Genomic DNA, 23837 nt, shown 5'->3' with positions numbered 1-23837 from the left:
AACTCCAAGTGTGCCTTTTACTGAGGAGTGGTTTCCGTCTGGCCACTCTACCATAAAGGCCTGATTGGTGGAGTGCTGCAGAGATGGTTGTCCTTCTGTAAGGACACCTCCCTGACCAAGGCCCTTCTCCCCCAATTGCCCAGTTTGGCTGGGCAGCTAGCTGTAGGAAGTCTTGGTTGTTCCAAACTTCTTCCATTTAAGAATAATGGAGGCCACTGTGTTCTTGGGGACCTTCAATGCTGCAGACATTTGTTATACCCTTCCCCAGATCTGTGCCTCGGCACAATCCTGTCTCGGAGCTCTACAGACAACTCCTTCGACCTCATGGCTTGGTTTTTGCTCTGACATGCACTGGTAACTGTGGGACCTTATATAGACAGGTGTGTCCCTTTCCAAATCATGTCCAATCAATTGAATTTACCACAGGTGGACTCCAATCAAGTTGTAGAAACATCTCAAGGATGATCAATGGAAACAGGATGCACCTGAGCTCAATTTCAAGTCTCATAACAAACGCTCTGAATACTAATTAGTTTTTCCCAATTGTTTACACACTAAAATTGGAACTTGAAACGGAATCACCAAAACCTGAAACTCATGTACCAAATCCGTAAAACAAGTCTGGAAAATTGCAAGCACAATTCCTGCTTTACACTCAGTTTTAAATTCTATATCACACTTTTTGCAAAACCTTACACACAGTTCTCTACATTAGGCACAACATTCAGAATTAAAATCTCTTTAGTCCCTTTGGAAAGCACCGCCAATCACAATTCCAAGCTCTATACACCGATTAGCAACACCCACTCCTCACAGGTGTAAACACTGCTGAATTGTTCACTGAGAAATCCGAGCTTTAGCCTTATAAAAGGCCACAGGTGAGCTCTCCTGTTTTGGAGGAAAACGGAATTTAATGGTGAAGCAAGAGCTAGAGGTGAAGGAGTGAGAGTAAGAGGAGGAAGATGAGGATGAGGACGAGAACGAGAAAGGACAGTTGTCTCAGATGAGATCAGGGCCACATTGGTTGACCATGTGCTCAACCATGGGTTGAGTATGAGGGAGGCTGGGCGGAGAGTTCAGCCCAACCTGAGCTGCTACACGGTTGCATCTGTCATCCGTACATTCAGAAATGACAACCGGTAAGTTCCCTACCATCTACACTATGCCCTTTATGTAAACTCAGCAAAAAAAGAAACATCCTTTTCAGGACCCTATCTTTCAAAGTTAATTCTTAAAAATCCAAATAACTTCACAGATCTTCATTGTAAAGGGTTTAAACACTGTTTCCCATGTTTGTTCAATGAACCATAAACAATTAAAGAACATGCACCTGTGGAATGGTCGTTAAGACACTAACAGCTTACAGACGGTAGGCAATTAAGGTCACAGTTATGAAAACTTAGGACACTAAAGAGGCCTTTCTACTGACTCTGAAAAACACCAAAAGAAAGATGCCCAGGGTCCCTGCTCATCTGCGTGAACGTGCCTTAGGCATGCTGCAAGGAGGCATGAGGACTGCCGATGTGGCCAGGGCAATAAATTGCAATGTCCGTACTGTGAGACGCCTAAGACAGCGCTACAGGGAGACAGGATGGACAGCTGATCGTCCTCGCAGTGGCAGACCACGTGTAACAACACCTGCACAGGATCGGTACATCCGAACATCACACCTGCGGGACAGGTACAGGATGGCAACAACAACGGACCGAGTTACGCCAGGAAAGCACAATCCCTCCATCAGTGCTCAGACTGTCCGCAATAGGCTGCAAGAGGCTGGACTGAGGGCTTGTAGACCTGTTGTAAGGCAGGTCCTCACCAGACATCACCGGCAACAACGTCGCCTATGGGCTCAAACCCACCGTCGCTGGACCAGACAGGACTGGCAAAAAGTGCTCTTCACTGACGAGTCGTGGTTTTGTCTCACCAGGGGTGATGGTCGGATTTGCGTTTATCGTCAAAGGAATGAGCGTTACACCGAGGCCTGTACTCTGGAGCGGGATCGATTTGGAGGGGGAGGGTCTGGGGCGGTGTCACAGCATCATCGGACTGAGCTTGTTGTCATTTTAGGCAACACTGCATTACAGGGAAGACATCCTCCTCCCTCATGTGGTACCCTTCCTGCAGGCTCATCCTGACATGACCCTCCAGCATGACAATGCCACCAGCCATACTGCTCGTTCTGTGCGTGATTTCCTGACATTTCCTGCAAGACAGGAATGTCAGTGTTCTGCCATGGCCAGCAAAGAGCCCGGATCTCAATCCCATTGAGCACGTCTGGCACCTGTTGGATCAGAGGGTGAGGGCTAGGGCCATTCCCCCCAGAAATGTCCGGGAACTTGCAGGTGCCTTGGTGGAAGAGTGGGGTAACACCTCACAGCAAGAACTGGTAAATCTGGTGCAGTCCATGAGGAGGAGATGCACTGCAGTACTTAATGCAGCTGGTGGCCACACCAGATACTGACTGTTACTTTTGATTTTGACCCCCCCCCCTTTGTTCAGGGACAAATTATTCCATTTCTGTTAGTCTGTGGAACTTGATCAGTTTATGTCTCAGTTGTTGAATCTTATTATGTTCATACATATATTTCCACATGTTAAGTTTGTTCAGGGACACATTATTCCATTTCTGTTAGTCATATATCTTATGCTCATACAAATATTTACACATGTTAAGTATGCTGAAAATAAACACTGTTGACAGTGTGGACGTTTATTTTTTTGCTGAGTTTATGTATACTGCAGTCCGCTACACGGTTGCATCTATCATCCGTACATTCAGAAATGAGAACCGGTAAGTTCTCATCTTGTCACGCCCTGACCATAGTTTGAGTTGTATGTTTCTATGTTTTGTTTGGTCAGGGTGTGATATCAGTGGGCATTCTATGTTGTATGTCTAGTTTGTCTGTTTCTATGTGTTTGGCCTGATATGGTTCTCAATCAGAGGCAGGTGTTAGTCGTTGTCTCTGATTGGGAGCCATATTTAAGTAGCCTGTTTTGTCGTTGTGGGTGGTTGTTCCTGTTCCTGTGTGTGTGTGTTCACGTTACGGGACTGTTTCGTCTTCGTTCATTTTGTCGGTTTATTGTTTTTGTTCGTTGTTAAAGTATTCTATTAAAATGGATAATCATCACGCTGCATTTTGGTCCTCCTCTCTTTCGCCCGACGAAGAACATTACACATCTACACTATGCTCTTTATGTATGTATACTGCAGTCCGACATATCAGTAGGCCTGTGTTACTCAGTGATTGTTGGCCAATGTTACAATGTCATTTCATATTGAAAGAAAATAGATTATTTTAGCTTACTGTAACCAATCATATCATATTTGTGGGTCTTCTGCAGAACTGAGAGACGGCCAGGCCATGGTAGAAGACACTATCTGGTCACCCTATTGTGGTGGTGGCAAACAATACCATTAGACTACGAGAAATCCAGACCCACATATTTGCAGACAACATAATATTCAATAACATGCACCAGGTGGCTTGTCTCCATTGGACCGTGTGTTACAGCACAACCGAAACCGGATGAAACAGGTCTACATGGTGCCATTTGAGTGAATCTCAGAGAGGGTTAAAGAACAGCGCTGTGAATATGTGCAATTACGTACTATACTGTGAATTTACTATCATGTATAGACACATTACAGTACTGTAATCCAGTGTATTGTGCCTCACCATATTGACTGCTCTGGGTCTATGTCACATATGGTCTTGTCTGTTTCAGAGAGTCTTGGAGCTGGATGCTGCTGCAATTCAGTACGTTTATACTGTATTTACATTGATGAGGCTGGCTTCAACCTAGCCAAAAGAAGGGGACGGAACATTGTTGGCCACCGTGCCATTGTGAATGTCCCTGGACAGCGAGGAGGGAATATCACCAGCCAGCAAGGCGTCCTCCATCACCATGCCAACCTTGGTCCCTACAACATCGCCCTTCTCGTCACATTCCTGGACACACCACATGGCATCCTCATTCCAGCCGAGCAGAGGGGTGGACCAGAGCAGCCCAGGTATGTTGTCATCTGGGACAGCGTTAGTTTCCACCGGGCAGCTCTGGTCCATCGACCCACAATGTATTGTTCTATACCTCCCACCATGTTCCCCATTCCTAAACCCAATTGAAGAGTTTTTTCCGGCATGGCGATGGAAGGTGTATGACCACCATCCCCTCGCACGGATGCCTCTTCTCCAGGGAATGGAGGATGCATGTGGTGAAGCTGATGTGGGGGCTTTTGGCGGCTGGATCCGTCACTCCAGAAGATTATTTTCCTGCTGTTCAGCCAGAGAGAACATCGCTTGTCATGTAGATGAGGTGCTGTGGCCAGACCGAAATAGGAGGCAGGATGCAGCCTAATGTCTTTCTTACATTTTGCATGTGTTTTTGTCTATTTGTGTTTAGAGTTTGGAAAGAATGAGCTACTTTCATGTTTTATTTTTGTACAGAAAACCCTTTATCTTACTGAAGTTTTCTCCTGTTTGGTTTGGAAAGTGTTACATACAAAACACAAGTGTTCAAAAATACTGCACTTTGGAAATAATTGACAATGTTTTTGTTACTGTATTGCATTTGTGTGTGTTTATCTATGTATATTTGAGTAGGTATACATTACTGTAACAAACTTTTACAACCGGCTACAGTGAAACACAAAAAATGCAAAAGGCCTAAACCTACTGATGGGATATTCATAGTAGTGTTTTGTGTTGCGCACACAGTGTGTTGTTGGTAAACAGATCTAGTCATATGACGTGTGTGTCATTTTGGAAAGACATAAAACAGTTTTGAATGCAGTGTTTGCTTTTGCTAGAGATTTGTAGAGTTTTGCATTTTGTGTTTGTGGTTTTGTGTGTTGTCTTTAGAGTTCTGGGAAAATGGCAAAAAGATTCAGCAAACGTGTGTAAACAATTGTAGAAAACTGTAAGGAATTTTTTTTATATACTTCAAGGGGTCTTAAAATTATTGGTATCTTAAAATTATTGGTATGACCTTAAAACAATTCCATATAGCTTAGCAGAACCTCCCCCGGCTTAGACAGGGCTAAGATTGTTTAGTGCCAAAAAATAAGGAGTTAAATACATGTTATAAAATAAAACAATTCCTGGTCTTTTATCGCTCATATATAGGATAGACACTTCAGAACAAACTTCCTTTAGATTTTGGGGAATGACTATCTGTTGTTCCATGTAGTGAATCTGTTATTCAATGCATGTGTATGGACTAATAGTAAGGCCACTTTTTTTCATCAAAGAATTGTGATACAGTGAATTATAAGTGAAATAATCCATCTGTAAACAATTGTTGGAAAAATGACTTGTGTCATGCACAAAGTAGATGTCCTAACTGACTTGCCAAAACTATAGTTTGTTAACAAGAAATTTGTGGAGTGGTTGAAAAACTAGTTTTAATGACTCCAACCTAAGTGTATGTAAACTTCCGACTTGCTGGTTGTCTAGCTATGATCAACAACCAATTTAACAGAGCTTGAAGAATTTTGAAAAGAATAATCGCAAATGCTGCACAATCCAAGTGTGCAAAGCTTTTAGAGACTTAACCAGAAAGACTAACAGCTGTAATCAGCAGAGGTGTTACATTCTTATACATTGTGAATATTTACTTATGTAAATTAGATATTTCTGAATTATATTTTCAATAAATCCACAAAAATGTATAAAAAAAAACATGTTCTCACTGTCATTATGGGGTATTGTGTGAAAATGAATGAGAAAAAAGGTGTATGAATACGGTCTAATCGTTGCCAAAGGTGCTTCAACAAAGTACTGAGTAAAGGGTCTGAATACTTATGTAAATGTGATATTTCTGTTTTTTATTGTTAATAAATTAGCAAACATTTCTAAAAAAAACTCTCTTTTGTTTTGAAGGCACTGTATCAGAAACAAAGACTTAAATTGTCCCTCTGGGATAAATATCTTTTTTTGAATGTAATTAAATTGAACCATAGACTTCCTGTATGTTTTGGGTGTGAATGGATGCTTGCAGTGTGACAGATGGGCTTAATGCGTCATTGTGTGACGTGACCGTTAATGGGGTGGGGTGTGTTTGTAACGGATCACCTATGTGATGGAGGGCATTATAATGCAGCTGGGTGGTGCTAAAGGAGTGTGTCCCAAATGGCACCCTATCCTTATAGGCCCTGGTCAAAAGTAGTGCACTATAAAGGGAATAGGGTGCCACTTTGGGATCCAGACAGTATAACACAGGGTGGTGCTGAAGGGGTCTCTCTCTACACACCAGGTGTGACTGTGAGGTTATTACCATTAATGTGGTGGGTGTGACCGGGGGGGGTGTCTGATTGGTGGGATATTAAGACAGTCTCATCCTCTGTACTGTGGACTTCCTGGAAGAAGTGTGTCTGTGACCTTTAGCCTTTTTCCTCTTCATCACTCCTGTCACAGAGCTACATCTTGATCCGGAATGTTAAGCCACGTTTATAACAACGCTGGCTGGATTGATTCTACTTACCATTCCCCTTTTCACTTTCCTTATCACTCAATCCTCTCCTTCTAATCTTCTCATCTTCTCTCCTTCTCTCCTTCTCTCCTTCTCTATTTCTCTCCTTCTCTCCTTCTCTCTTTCACTCCTTCTCTCCTTCTCTCCTTCACTCCTTCTCCCCTTCACTCCTTCTCCCCTTCACTCCTTCTCCCCTTCACCCCTTCTCATCTTCACTCCTTCTCATATTCTCTCCTTCTCTCTTTCACTCCTTCTCTCTTTCACTCCTTCTCATCTTCTCTCCTTCTCTACTTCACTCCTTCTCTCCTTCACTCCTTCTCTCTTTCACTCCTTCTCATCTTCTCTCCTTCTCTCCTTCACTCCTTCTCTCCTTCACTCCTTCTCTCCTTCTCTCCTTCTCTCCTCTCTTTCACTCCTTCTCTCCTCTCCTTCTCTCCTCTCCTCTCCTTCTCTCCTCTCCTTCTCTCCTTCTCTCTTTCACTCCATCTCTCCTTCTGTCTTTCTTTTTCTGCCATCTCTCTGTCGTTCTCTCTCGCGCTAAAATATATTTTTCTCATTATCTATCTATCTCTCTGTCTCTATAAATAATTTACAAACATGGTCTTCTGAAGCAGTTATCAGTAAAAGCTCAGAATGTCACAGAAAAGCCTGATGGTGCAGTGATCTTAAGGGAGATCTTTCCCTTTCAGTGTTTCTGTGTCTCTCCAGAGAGTTGCTGCCCACACAAATCGAACTGACTGACAAAACACTCCCTGCATCCACACAGATCTGAACACTGCTCCACCCCCCACACACAGGCTATCTGTGTATACACATCCTCCACCCCCAACACACTGAATACAGTGTATACACATATATTACAATACGTAATTACACAAATACTACCCAGAAACACAAGCGTTAACTATACACACACACACACACACACACATACACACACCAAATACACATGCACACCAACAGCTAAAAGGTACATACTCATAAACACATGTACAGATGTAGGGTCTTAATTTGAGCCAGTTTGCTACAGCATGAAAATAATCCTGCAGTAACAGGAAATGTGAATTATTTTGTGGGATTATCATTAATGGACATTTTTGTTGGGCTTGATACATTTTTTGTGGAAAAATTACAAACTTCAGAAGCCTTTTTAAACCTCAAATACACTACATTTCCTGCATTGCAGAAAAGTTATCCTGCAACAGTGATTCAATTATGATCCTACATCTGTATGAACACACACAGTCACACACCCTGCCAGCGCTCTGACCTTTCCCCTGTTGAGTTTGAGGGGGGAAGTCCCACAGCGACAGAGCGACCAGGGAACTCGTACTGTTCTGTTCAGCTCTCTTTCTGACTTAATTAAACCCATCTAATGGATGCTGCTACCTGCTGCTACCTGCTGCTACCTGCTGCTACCTGCTGCTGGCAGGGCCTCTCCGAGCCTCCCACTAAAATCACCACTAAATGCCAGATTAATGTTCCCTCCTATTTAATAACCCAAACAACACAGAATAAACACCATGGACTAGCAGAGAGTAAGCCCATGGTTCAGGGACCAAGTAGAATGGCTCCATCATTAAAATGGTAGAACTACTGAAAGAATATTGAAACTAGAAAACTAACAGGACACGATCTCACCACAGTCACAGAACACTATCTCACCACAGTCACAAAACTAACAGAACACTATCTCACCACAGTCACAAAACTAACAGAACACGATCTCACCACAGTCACAAAACTAACAGAACACGATCTCACCACAGTCACAAAACTAACAGAACACTATCTCACCACAGTCACAAAACTAACAGAACACGATCTCACCACAGTCACAAAACTATCTCACCACAGTCACAAAACTAACAGAACACTATCTCACCACAGTCACAAAACTAACAGAACACGATCTCACCACAGTCACAAAACTAACAGAACACTATCTCACCACAGTCACAAAACTAACAGAACACGATCTCACCACAGTCACAAAACTAACAGAACACTATCTCACCACAGTCACAAAACTAACAGAACACTATCTCACCACAGTCACAAAACTAACAGAACACTATCTCACCACAGTCACAAAACTATCTCACCACAGTCACAGAACTAACAGAACACTATCTCACCACAGTCACAAAACTAACAGAACACTATCTCACCACAGTCACAAAACTATCTCACCACAGTCACAAAACTAACAGAACACTATCTCACCACAGTCACAAAACTATCTCACCACAGTCACAAAACTAACAGAACACGATCTCACCACAGTCACAAAACTAACAGAACACGATCTCACCACAGTCACAAAACTAACAGAACACTATCTCACCACAGTCACAAAACTAACAGAACACTATCTCACCACAGTCACAAAACTAACAGAACACGATCTCACCACAGTCACAAAACTAACAGAACACTATCTCACCACAGTCACAAAACTAACAGAACACTATCTCACCACAGTCACAAAACTATCTCACCACAGTCACAAAACTAACAGAACACTATCTCACCACAGTCACAAAACTAACAGAACACGATCTCACCACAGTCACAAAACTAACAGAACACTATCTCACCACAGTCACAAAACTAACAGAACACGATCTCACCACAGTCACAAAACTAACAGAACACTATCTCACCACAGTCACAAAACTAACAGAACACAATCTCACCACAGTCACAAAACTAACAGAACACTATCTCACCACAGTCACAAAACTAACAGAACACTATCTCACCACAGTCACAAAACTATCTCACCACAGTCACAGAACTAACAGAACACTATCTCACCACAGTCACAAAACTAACAGAACACTATCTCACCACAGTCACAAAACTATCTCACCACAGTCACAAAACTATCTCACCACAGTCACAAAACTATCTCACCACAGTCACAAAACTATCTCACCACAGTCACAAAACTAACAGAACACGATCTCACCACAGTCACAAAACTATCTCACCACAGTCACAAAACTATCTCACCACAGTCACAAAACTAACAGAACACTATCTCACCACAGTCACAAAACTATCTCACCACAGTCACAAAACTATCTCACCACAGTCACAAAACTAACAGAACACTATCTCACCACAGTCACAAAACTATCTCACCACAGTCACAAAACTAACAGAACACGATCTCACCACAGTCACAAAACTAACAGAACACGATCTCACCACAGTCACAAAACTAACAGAACACTATCTCACCACAGTCACAAAACTAACAGAACACTATCTCACCACAGTCACAAAACTAACAGAACACGATCTCACCACAGTCACAAAACTAACAGAACACTATCTCACCACAGTCACAAAACTAACAGAACACTATCTCACCACAGTCACAAAACTATCTCACCACAGTCACAAAACTAACAGAACACGATCTCACCACAGTCACAAAACTAACAGAACACGATCTCACCACAGTCACAAAACTAACAGAACACTATCTCACCACAGTCACAAAACTAACAGAACACGATCTCACCACAGTCACAAAACTAACAGAACACTATCTCACCACAGTCACAAAACTAACAGAACACTATCTCACCACAGTCACAAAACTAACAGAACACTATCTCACCACAGTCACAAAACTATCTCACCACAGTCACAAAACTAACAGAACACGATCTCACCACAGTCACAAAACTAACAGAACACTATCTCAGCACAGTCACAAAACTAACAGAACACGATCTCACCACAGTCACAAAACTAACAGAACACTATCTCACCACAGTCACAAAACTAACAGAACACTATCTCACCACAGTCACAAAACTAACAGAACACTATCTCACCACAGTCACAAAACTAACAGAACACTATCTCACCACAGTCACAAAACTATCTCACCACAGTCACAAAACTAACAGAACACGATCTCACCACAGTCACAAAACTAACAGAACCCGATCTCACCACAGTCACAAAACTAACAGAACACGATCTCACCACAGTCACAGAACTAACAGAACACGATCTCACCACAGTCACAAAACTAACAGAACACTATCTCACCACAGTCACAGAACTAACAGAACACTATCTCACCACAGTCACAAAACTAACAGAACACTATCTCACCACAGTCACAAAACTATCTCACCACAGTCACAAAACTATCTCACCACAGTCACAAAACTAACAGAACACTATCTCACCACAGTCACAAAACTAACAGAACACGATCTCACCACAGTCACAAAACTAACAGAACACTATCTCACCACAGTCACAAAACTAACAGAACACGATCTCACCACAGTCACAAAACTAACAGAACACTATCTCACCACAGTCACAAAACTAACAGAACACTATCTCACCACAGTCACAAAACTATCTCACCACAGTCACAAAACTAACAGAACACGATCTCACCACAGTCACAAAACTAACAGAACACGATCTCACCACAGTCACAGAACTAACAGAACACGATCTCACCACAGTCACAAAACTAACAGGACACTATCTCACCACAGTCACAACACTAACAGAACACTATCTCACCACAGTCACAAAACTATCTCACCACAGTCACAAAACTAACAGAACACGATCTCACCACAGTCACAGAACTAACAGAACACGATCTCACCACAGTCACAGAACTAACAGAACACTATCTCACCACAGTCACAACACTAACAGAACACTATCTCACCACAGTCACAAAACTATCTCACCACAGTCACAAAACTATCTCACCACAGTCACAAAACTATCTCACCACAGTCACAAAACTAACAGAACACTATCTCACCACAGTCACAAAACTATCTCACCACAGTCACAAAACTATCTCACCACAGTCACAAAACTAACAGAACACTATCTCACCACAGTCACAAAACTATCTCACCACAGTCACAAAACTAACAGAACACGATCTCACCACAGTCACAAAACTAACAGAACACGATCTCACCACAGTCACAAAACTAACAGAACACGATCTCACCACAGTCAGAATATTGGTGCATGTAGCTTTAAAACTGAAAGAGCAGTTGGAAGAAGAAGACAGTTTATAGATTTACACTGAGTACACAAAACATTACGAACACCTGCTCTTTCCATGAAAGCTATGATCCCTTATTATTGTCGCTTATTAAATCCACTTCAATCAGTGTAGATGGAGGGGAGGAGACAGGTTGAAGAAGGATGTTTAAGCCTTGAGACAAATGAGACATGGATTGTGTATACAATGGGGAGAACAAGTATTTGATACACTGCCGATTTTGCAGGTTTTCCTACTTACAAAGCATGGCTTATGGCTTGGGGGTAGAAGCTGTTTAGAAGCCTCTTGGACCTAGACTTGGCGCTCCGGTACCGCTTGCCATGCAGTAGCAGAGAGAACAGTCTATGACTAGGGTGGTTGGAGTCTGACAATTTTTAGGGCCTTCCTCTGACACCACCTGGTATAGAGGTCCTGGATGGCAGGAAGCTTGGCCCCAGTGATGTACTGGGCCGTTCCCATTACCCTCTGTAGTACCTTGCGGTCGGAGGCCGAGCAGTTGCCATACCAGGCAGTGATGCAACCAGTCAGGGTGCTCTCGATGGTGCAGCTATAGAACCTTTCGAGGATCTGAGGACCCATGCCAAATCTTTTCAGTCTCCTGAGGGGGAATAGGTTTTGTCATGCCCTCTTCACGACTATCTTGGTGTGCTTGTGTAACCGATGTGAAATGGCTAGCTAGTTAGCGGGGTGCGTGCTAATAGCGTTTCAATCGGTGACGTCACTTGCTCTGAGACCTTGAAGCAGTTGTTCCCCTTGCTCTGCAAGGGCCGCGGCTTTTGTGGAGCGATGGGTAACGATGCTTCGTGGGTGTCAGTTGTTGATGTGTGCAGAGGGTCCCTGGTTCGAGCCCAGGTAGGGGTGAGGAAAGGGACGGAAGCTATACTGTTACACTTGGACCATGTTAGTTTGTTGGTGATGTGGACACAGAGGAACTTGAAGCTCTCAACCCGCTCCACTGCAGCCCATCGATGAGAACGGGGGCGTGCTCGGTCCTCTTTTTCCTGTAGTCCACAATCATCTTTGTCTTGATCACGTTGAGGGAGAGGTTGTTGTCCTGGCACCTCACGGCCAAGTCTCCACTGTTGTGTCATCGGCAAACTTAATGATGGTGTTGGAGTCGTGCCTGGCCGTGCAGTCATGAGTGAACAGGAAGTACAGGGGGGACTGAGCACGCACCCCTGATGGGCCCCGGTGTTGAGGATCAACGTGGCGGATGTGTTGTTACCTACCCTTACCACCTGGGGGCGGCCCATCAGGAAGTCCAAAATCCAGTTGCAGAGGGAGGTATTTAGTCTCAGGGTCCTTAGCTTAGTGATGAGCTTTGAGGGCACTATGGTGTTGAACGCTGAGCTGTAGTCAATGAATAGCATTCTCACATAAGTGTTCCTTTTGTCCCGGGAAAGGGCAGTATGGAGTGCAATAGCGATGCATCATCTGTGGATCTGTTGGTGCGGTATGCAAATTGGAGTGGGTCTAGGGTTTCTGGGATAATGGTGTTGATGTGAGCCGTGACCAGCCTTTCAAAGAACTTCATGGCTACAGACGTGAGTGCTACGGGGTGGTAGTCATTTAGGCAGGATACCTTCGCTTCCTTGGGCACAGGGACTATGGTGGTCTGCTTAAAACATGCTGGTATTATAGACTCGGACAGGGAGAGCTTGAAAATGTCAGTGAAGACACATGCCATTTGTTCAGCACATGCTCGGAGTACACGTCCTGGTAATCCGTCTGGCCCTGTGGCCTTGTGAATGTTGACCTGTTTAAAGGTCTGACTCACATCGGCTGCGGAGAGCGTGATCACACAGTCTTCCGGAACAGCTGGTGCTCTCATGCATTTTTCAGTGTTATTTGCCTAGAAGCGAGCATGGAAGTTGTTCATCTGGTAGGCTCGTGTCACTGGGCAGCTCTCGGCTGTGCTTCCCTTTGTAGTCTGTAATAGTTTGCAAGCCCTGCCACATCCGACGAGCGTCAGTGCCGGTGTAGTATGATTCAATCTTAGTCCTGTATTGATGCTTTGCCTGTTTGATGGTTTGTCAAAGAGCATAGCGGGATTTCTTATAAGCTTCCGGGTTAGATTCCCGCTCCTTGAAAGCGGCATTTCTAGCATTTAGCTCAGTGTGGATGTTTCCTGTAATCCATGGCTTCTGGTTGGTGTATGTACGTGCGGTCACTGTGGGGACGACGTCATCAATGCACTTATTGATGAAGCCAGTGACTGATGTGGTGTACTCCTCAATGCCATCAGAAGAATCCTGGAACATCTTCCAGTCTGTGCTAGCAAAACAGTCCTGTAGTTTAGCATCTGCTTCATCTGACCACTTTTTTATTGATCTAGTCACTGGTGCTTCCTGCTTTAATTTTAGCTTGTAAGCAGGAATCAGGAAGATATAATTATGGTCAGTTTTGCCAAATGGAGGTTGAGGGAGAGCGTTGTATGTGTCTCTGGGTGTGAAGCAAAGGTGGTCCAGAGTTTTTTTCCTTTGGTTGCACATTTAACATGCTGATAGAAATTTGGTAAAACGGATTTAAAACGGCATTAAAGTCCCCGGCTACTAGGAGCCTGCCTCTTGGTGAGAGGCACTCCTGTTTGCTTATGGCGGAATACAGCTCATTCAATGCTGTGTTAGTGCTAGCCTCAGTCTGTGGTGGTATGTAAACAGCTACAAAAAATACAGATGAAAACTGTCTAGGTAGGTAATGTGGTCTGCAGCTTATCATGAGAAACTCTACCTCAGGCAATCAATGGCTCGAGACTTCCTTAGATATCATGCATCAGCTGTTGTTTACAAAAATACATAGACCTCCGCCCCTTGTCTTACCAGACACCTCTGTTCTATCCTGCCGGTACATCGTATAACCAGCCAGCTGTATGTTGATGATGTCGTCGTTCAGCCACGACTCCGTGAAGAATAAGATATTACAGTTTTGAATGTCCCGTTGGTAGTTTAATCTTCCGCGTAGGTCATCGATTTTGTTCTCCAAACATTGCACATTTGCTAGCAGAATGGAAGGAAATGGGGGTTTATTTGATCGACTACAAATTCTCAGAAGGCAGCCCGCCCTCCGGCCCCTTTTTCTCCGCCTCCTCTTCGTGCAAATCATGGGGATCTGGGCCTGTTCCTGAGAAAGCAGTATATCATTCGCGTCGGGCTCGTCAGACTCGTTAAATGAAAAAAAGGATTCTGCCAGTCCGTGGTGAGGAATCGCAGTCCTGATGTCTAGAAGTTATTTTCGGTCATAACAGACGGTAGCGGCAACATTATGTACAAAATACGTTTAAAAAAAAAAATCGGTTACAAACAACGCAAATAAATGAAGAAAAAAACAGAATCGGTCGGGGACACGTCAAACATCAGCCTTCTTCTCCGGCACCATGGTTACAGAACTCTCTCTCAATTGTTGCTTATGCTTGGCTCTATTTCTCTATTTCCCTTGATAAAAACTTTTTCTGTTATATATTTTTTGGGCTATTCCAGTGATAGAAAAGACAGGACACAGTGTCCCCAGAGCCGGCCAACCAGGCAGAGAGCAGAGCAGTGGACTCAGGTGGGCTTGGATGAAATGTACTGGAAAGGCAGAGAACATTCTCTCTCTTTGGGTCGAAACAGCCACACTCTGCCATTTGCTAAATAGACGGAGGACATGAATCTCTCGCTCTCTCCATCTCCCTAGATCCCCAATCGCTGTCTCCTCTCTGATTGTTCCCTCTCTCTCTCTCTCTCTCTCTCTCTCTCTCTCTCTCTCTCTCTCTCTTTCCTCTCTCTCTTCTCTCTCTCTTCTCTCTCTCTCTCTCTCTCTCTTCTCTTACTCTCTTCTCTCTCTCTCTCTCTCTCCTCTCTCTTTCCCATCTCTTCTTCTCTATTTCTCCCGCTTGTATTACACCATTGTTCTCATTTACTAACTATCTCCATTTCTGTCTCCTCCTTCTCTTCTCTCACTCTCTCAACCCCCCCACCCACTCAATCTCTCCATCCCCTTCCTCTCTCTTTAACAACCCATATTGTGACACTGACACTGTCATTTATCAATTTAGCTAACACTGTCTGGGGTATAACACAGCCCAAATGGCACCCTATTCCCTATATAGTACACTACTTTTGACCAGAATCCGATGGGCCCTATTCAAAAGTAGTTTACTACATAGTGAAACCACTCTGTGCATAATAAATACAATCACCACCCTAGTAAACAGTTTCCTGTAAAACCTCATCCCGTTAACGACATATACGGTTTCCTGTAAAACCTCATCCCGTTAACGACATAAACGGTTTCCTGTAAAACCTCATTCCGTTAACGACATAAACGGTTTCCTGTAAAACATCATCCCGTTAATGACATAAACAGTTTCCTGTAAAACCTCATTCCGTTAATGACATATACGGTTTCCTGTAAAACCTCATTCCGTTAACGACATAAACGGTTTCCTGTAAAACCTCATTCCGTTAACAACAAACGGTTTCCTGTAAAACATCATCCCCTTAACGACATATATGGTTTCCTGGTAAACCTCATCCCGTTAACGACATAAACGGTGTCCTGTAAAACCTCATTCCGTTAACGACATAAACGGTTTCCTGTAAAACCTCATTCCGTTAACGACATAAACGGTTTCCTGTAAAACCTCATCCCGTTAACGACATATACGGTTTCCTGGTAAACCTCATCCCGTTAACGACATAAACGGTGTCCTGTCAAACCTCATTCCGTTAACGACATATGGTAATACCAGTGTATGCATCTTGTTTGTTTCAACATATGGATACGACACATAAAGGAGAGAAAATAGCAACAGTAGTTAAACTAGTGTTTTCTGACACCATACTGCCATCCAGTGTTGTACCCTGTGACCATTATGATATGAATACTGCCCCCATGTGGTGTCAGGAGAGTACTACACCAGTTCACATCGTCTCACTAGGCTTCTGTCCGTGGGAACAAACAGCCTCCTAAATGTACATAGACATGAATGTCTCCTCCACTCTATTATGACAAAATGAAGGTTCAACCTATTGAGCAGGGTTTCCCCCAAAAACTCAGTCATGGGGATCCTCCTGGGTGAAAGCTTTGATTATTTGAATCAGCTGTGTAGCGCTAAGGGGGGGGGGGAAACTAAATGTTCACCCAGTGGGACCGAGGTACGGAAACTAGACATAGAAGAATTCTTTAGAGAACCTGTCAGCAAAGCATTCTACTCCCTAACTTGTCGCCTATGGTGGAGAATGCATATATGGAGACATATTGTAGGATTTTGCAGTAGCTATTAAAATGCAAGGACATTAAAAAGCTTAATGACCTCTGGTTTCAACAGAGAGAACATTAAAGTCCATGATCACCATACTAGTTACATTACTGGGTGGTTATTACTGCCACCCCTCTGTTCATGCATCATACTGGTTTATACTACTGGGTGATTAATACTGCTGGGGGGTTTATACTACTGGGTGATTTATACTACTGGGTGATTTATACTACTGGGTGATTAATACTGCTGGGGGGTTTATACTACTGGGTGATTTATACTACTGGGTGATTTATACTACTGGGTGATTTATACTACTGGGGGGTTTATACTACTGGGGGGTTTATACTACTGGGTGGTTTATACTACTGGGTGGTTTATACTACTGGGGGGTTTATACTACTGGGTGGTTTATACTACTGGGTGGTTTATACTACTGGGTGGTTTATAGTACTGGGTGATATGTACTACTGGGTGATTTATACTACTGGGGGGTTTATACTACTGGGTGGTTTATACTACTGGGTGGTTTATACTACTGGGGGGTTTATACTACTGGGTGGTTTATACTACTGGGTGGTTTATAGTACTGGGTGATATGTACTACTGGGTGATTTATACTACTGGGTGGTTTATACTACTGGGTGGTTTATACTACTGGGGGGTTTATACTACTGGGGGGTTTATACTACTGGGTGGTTTATACTACTGGGTGGTTTATACTACTGGGGGGTTTATACTACTGGGTGGTTTATACTACTGGGTGGTTTATACTACTGGGTGGTTTATAGTACTGGGTGATATGTACTACTGGGTGATTTATACTACTGGGGGGTTTATACTACTGGGTGGTTTATACTACTGGGTGGTTTATACTACTGGGGGGTTTATACTACTGGGTGGTTTATACTACTGGGTGGTTTATACTACTGGGGGGTTTATACTACTGGGGGGTTTATACTACTGGGTGGTTTATACTACTGGGTGGTTTATACTACTGGGGGGTTTATACTACTGGGTGGTTTATACTACTGGGTGGTTTATACTACTGGGTGGTTTATAGTACTGGGTGATATGTACTACTGGGTGATTTATACTACTGGGTGGTTTATACTACTGGGGGGTTTATACTACTGGGTGGTTTATACTACTGGGTGGTTTATACTACTGGGTGGTTTATAGTACTGGGTGATATGTACTACTGGGTGATTTATACTACTGGGTTATATGTACTACTGGGTGGTTTATACTACTGGGTGGTTTATACTACTGGGTGATATGTACTACTGGGTGATTAATACTACTGGGTGATTTATACTACTGGGTGATTTAAACTACTGGGTGGTTTATAGTACTGGGTGGTTTATACTACTGGGTGATTTATACTACTGGGTTATATGTACTACTGGGTGATTTATACTACTGGGTGATATGTACTACTGGGTGGTTTATACATGCTCAGTGCACTACTTCACTCTCAGGTCTTGACATGAAAACTCCAATGTCGCCACAAAGCGATAGTCTCTGTAGACAGACGGTTTGCTTCCGGCAATGTAACATCAACTCCAGTTTAACACCACAGAGTTTTTAAAACCCAGAGGTGCAACATCGCAAGACTTCCGGGAACCCTTGCCAAACAGACCAATCAGAGCCGGCCAGGGGTTTGGTGTTTGAGAAGTCAATGAGAGAAGGGAAAAATTCCTCCTTAGTTGTTACATTTTCTCGCAATCTAAAGACACAAGCTACATTTCAGCTAATATCTTTTAAGTAGTTGAACGTGTTTTTACTCCTATCTTGTGAAATTGATAAACAGACACGTTTTCATTTTTCGTCAAAAAAACAACTTCATATGGAAGGAGTGCCTTCGATTTGACGTCCTTCAGCGCGAGACGACCGTTATACCAGATGACGTGTTTCTGCGCAGGAGCTAGCCAACGTCGCCATGACATCGACCTACAAGTGTGATCTGAGATTTTATTGGAGAAGCAGTTTCTACCAATCTTCATACTGTACTGCAGTGGCGACCCGTCACTCAGGGAAGGTGGGGCAGAGTTAGATACATCTTTTTTGTGTGTGTCTGTTTTGCATGTTATTTTGTCATTAATACGTGTCACATATCAGTTTGCAAACAATGTAAAATATATATATATATAATTGAGTCAATAAAGCCGTTTTGTTTTCTTGAGTAAGGCAGCTCCAAAATGCAGGAGTTTCAGCCTAGCCCAGTGCTTTCTGTGGTGGTGGGGCATCCAGCGGAAAATGCAGAGCGTAGGGGTTGGTAACGTTCTCTAGTTGCGCCGTGATTGGCTCAGTGTTCTGTCACTCATGGGGACACCACAACACCGGGAAGTCTATTGGTAGAGCTCGACAATTCAAGCCCCTTGGGTGCTGCCATAGATTTACATTCGAAGTGCCCATCCAAGAAGGCTCAAGGTCATTGGCCACAGATAAAATGACGCCAAATCACATTATATCTCCCGTAGCTTCGATTGGACAGATCGTGTCAACATCATACTTTCAAAATCTTAGCTAGCAAGCTAGACAAGCAGTCATCATCATGAATCAAGTCGGACAATCTACTGGCAAATCCTTTTCAATCCTTATAGATAAAACGTATCGGTGCTCATCGGCCATTGGACATAAACATTACACAACAAGTTGGAAATCGCAAATTCAACAATGAGTGGTCTGGAAGGAATCAGTGGCTCACTGCAAGCATTGCAAAACAATCACTAGCCTGCTATTCAGTGAAGTGGGTGTGGGGTCCTAGTCTGGGTTTAAGGGTCTCTTCACCAAGCTTAAAAGGATAAACATTCAACATTGGCCATGCTGTCAATCCAGCATGACTTCTGCCGCATTCAAAACAACTGGAAACTTGGAACTTTGGAAATCTCAGACTTCAGTGAGTTAACGACAACTGGGTACTCTAAAAAAATTAAAATAAACAGCTCCGACTGGCAAAATACATTTTGAACAGTCATCCAACTCGGGAACTCAGGCCTCTTTCTAGAGCTTTCTAGACTTGAACCTCACTGACGTCATGGTTCAACCTTTTCTGAGTTCCCAGTTGTCTTTAAAGCACCATAAATCCAGACAATGCAAGACTTGGATGAAAAAGTTGCCCACAAGAAGGACCTTCCTGTTCAAGTGAACACAGCACAACAAGGTGAGTCCAGGGAGATTCAGTGCCTTCGGAAAGTATTCCGACCACATGACTGTTTACACATTTTGTTACGTTACAGCCTTATTCTTAAATGGATTAAATCATGTTTTTTTACTCATCAATCTACACACAATACACCATAATGACAAAGCGAAAACAGTTTTTGTTTTTCAAATGTATTAAAAATACAAATTTAAAATACCTTATTTACATAAGTACTCGGACCCTTTTCTATGAGACTCGTAATTGAGCTTAGCTGCATCCTGTTTCCATTGATCATCCTTGAGATGTTTCTACAACTTGGAGTCCACCTGTGGTACAGTACATTCAATTGAATGGAAATGATTTGTGCCTTTCCAAATCATGTCCAATCAGTTGAATTTACCACAGGTGGACTCCAGTCAAGTTGTAGAAACATCTCAAAGATGATATACTGTATATGGTTCCACAGTTGACAGTGCATGTCAGGGCAAAAACCAAGCCATGTCAAACTGAGCAATCGGGGGAGAAGGGCCTTGGTCAGGGAGGTGACCAAGAACCTGATGGTCACTCTGACAGAGCTGTAATCACTGCCAAAGGTGATCGAACAACATACTGAGGAAAAGGTCTAAATGTGATATTTCAGTATTTTTTGTATCTTTTTTTGTCAACATTTCTATAAACCTGTTTTTGCTTTTGTCACGTTCGTCATATGAATCGGACCAAGGTGCAGCGTGGTATGCGTACATTCTTCTTTATTAAAGAAAGAACACTGAACAAACTAACAAAACCACAAAACGAACGAGACGTGAAGCTATATGAAATAGTGCAGACAGGCAACTAAACATAGAACAAGAACCCACAAACACCAAAGGGGAAATGGCTACCTAAATATGATGCCCAATCAGAGACAACGATAAACAGCTGCCTCTGATTGGGAACCATATCAGGCCACCATAAACATACAAATACCTAGACCTACAAAACCCTAGACATACTAAAACCCTAGACAATACAAAACCCCTAGACAATACAAAAACTAGCGTAATCCACCCTAGTCACACCCTGACCTAACCAAAATATAAAGAAAATAGAGATATCTCAGGTCAGGGCGTGACAGCTTTGTCATTATGGGGTATTGTGATGTCATTATGGGGTATTGTGATGTCATTGTGATGTCATTATGGGGTATTGTGATGTCATTATGGGGTATTGTGATGTCATTATGGGGTATTGTGTGTAGATTGACGTGGGGGGAAACAAATTAATCCATCTTAGAATAAGGCTGTAAAGTAACAAAATATGGAAAAAGTAAAGGGGTCTGAATACTTTTCGAATGCACTTTATGTATACTGTAGTTAAGAAAAAACTAAGTGTATGTTGTGTAGTAAGCTGTTAGTCGCCCATGTGACTCACCCTAATAATTTGGTCCCTTTCCCCCTCATAACTTAGCCTACTGTTCTGACTTGTTGGTGCACATGTAGCCTATAGCCTGTTCTAGAGAAATTTACAACATTCAATATTGTAAGAGCTTTCATTGTCTGCTTATGTCCCCTTATTTATCCTACGGCTCTGACTTGGTGTACAGGGAGAATACTGTAAGGACGACCCATGTTCTGAATTCTGTTGCTGTACATTTCAAAAGTGCTGGACAAATAGTTATATTGACTACGTCTGTCCTAGCTCGCTCATTAATGTCTTAATTGAAATTACAGATTGCCTCTTATCCGCTTGTAGTCCCCTTATGCCACAGTTTGTACATCTCAATTGTCAGTAGAAACCACATTTGTTTAAGCGAGTCAGCCATATCAGCTATGTTTCTTAAAAGGCTATAAATGAGACTGAATGAACTGTTTCCTGCCAGACAAAGCTCAGCCCCGAAAACCAGGTAAGAATTCACTCCATGGTGGTGGAAAGAAAGCTCTGCTGTTGGAACAGCTTTATGTAGGCCCTGACAGTTTACGGGCACCGTTGTCACCGTTATAGTGCAAGTAATGTATTGTTTAGTGTTGTGTTGTGTAGTGGCTTTGCTGGCATGCCTCCCAATTGTTTTGTTTTTTTGTTCACCCCAGCAAGATTTAGATGGTAAAATCACCACTGTTATACTGTCACAGAAGGACAGATAACTGTGCTGATACCCACAACATTTTTAGCTTTAAATTATATCTTCATTTTCTCATAGACATCTGTCCTTGAACGACGCCTGACCTCTACACAATCTGTGACATTGTCGATCACACACAGTTGGGCATATGAGGTTGTTATGACAACGTTAGAAAACATTTACAGCTCAACACCGCCACCATGTGGTGGACGTAAACAGTGATACACTTATCAAATTGTTTGGTCAGGTAAATAAATGTTACTTCACTTGAAGACTTAAAAAAATGGAAAAGCTAAATGGAAAGCAATCAAATAAAAATCAATATAATATCACAGGTGAAATGTTGGAAAATGGTCTCACCTGTATAATGTCTGTCATCTTCAAACGGAGACATGGAGGAAGAAAGAAACAGAGAACTGTTACTTTCTATTCACACAACAAATACTGGATATAGTGCTACTTTATATCTTACTGGGAACAGGGTTATTCACTACAGAGTTATACACTACAGAGTTATTCACTACAGAGTTATATACTACAGAGTTATACACTACAGAGTTATTCACTACAGAGTTATATACTACAGAGTTATACACTACAGAGTTATACACTACAGAGTTATACACTAACAGAGTTATACACTACAGAGTTATACACTACAGAGTTATACACTACAGAGTTATACACTAACATAGTTATACACTACAGAGTTATATACTACAGAGTTATATACTAACAGAGTTATACACTAACAGGGTTATATACTAACAGAGTTATACACGAACAGAGTTATACACTACAGAGTTATATACTAACAGAGTTATACACTACAAAGTTATATACTACAGAGTTATACACTAACAGAGTTATACACTACAGAGTTATATACTAACAGAGTTATACACTACAGAGTTATATACTACAGAGTTATATACTACAGAGTTATATACTACAGAGTTATACACTACAGAGTTATATACTAACAGAGTTATACACTAACAGAGTTATTCACTACAGAGTTATACACTAACAGAGTTATACACTACAGAGTTATATACTAACAGAGTTATACACTACAGAGTTATATACTACAGAGTTATATACTACAGAGTTATATACTACAGAGTTATACACTACAGAGTTATATACTAACAGAGTTATACACTACAGAGTTATACACTACAGAGTTATACACTACAGAGTTATACACTACAGAGTTATACACTACAGAGTTATACACTAACAGAGTTATACACTACAGAGTTATACACTACAGAGTTATACACTACAGAGTTATACACTACAGAGTTATATACTAACAGAGTTATACACTACAGAGTTATATACTAACAGAGTTATACACTACAGAGTTATACACTACAGAGTTACACACTACAGAGTTATTCACTACAGAGTTATACACTACAGAGTTATACACTACAGAGTTATACACTACAGAGTTATTCACTACAGAGTTATACACTACAGAGTTATACACTACAGAGTTATTCACTACAGAGTTATTCACTACAGAGTTATACACTACAGAGTTATACACTACAGAGTTACACACTACAGAGTTATTCACTACAGAGTTATACACTACAGAGTTATACACTACAGAGTTACACACTACAGAGTTATTCACTACAGAGTTATACACTACAGAGTTACACACTACAGAGTTATATACTACAGAGTTATACACTACAGAGTTATACACTAACATAGTTATATACTAACAGAGTTATACACTACAGAGTTATACACTACAGAGTTATACACTACAGAGTTATACACTAACAGA

The 23837-nt window shown here is 42.2% G+C and overlaps 1 protein-coding gene across 1 annotated transcript in view; it reads right to left on the bottom strand.

The window, feature by feature from the left end:
* The window catches only part of LOC139555298 (gamma-aminobutyric acid type B receptor subunit 1-like), a 324185-nt gene that overhangs the window by 201545 nt on the left and 98803 nt on the right, over positions 1 to 23837 (bottom strand). Inside the window, exon 6 of the mRNA XM_071368991.1 lies at positions 22391 to 22408. Within this exon, the coding sequence (XP_071225092.1) occupies positions 22391 to 22408 (18 nt within the window). The remainder of the gene's footprint in view (positions 1 to 22390; positions 22409 to 23837) is intronic.

This window comes from Salvelinus alpinus, chromosome 26 (assembly GCF_045679555.1).
Source record: "Salvelinus alpinus chromosome 26, SLU_Salpinus.1, whole genome shotgun sequence".
NCBI lineage: Eukaryota > Metazoa > Chordata > Actinopteri > Salmoniformes > Salmonidae > Salvelinus > Salvelinus alpinus.
Note: the sequence above shows the minus strand (reverse complement) of the source record. Positions and strands in the feature narration are given on the sequence as shown.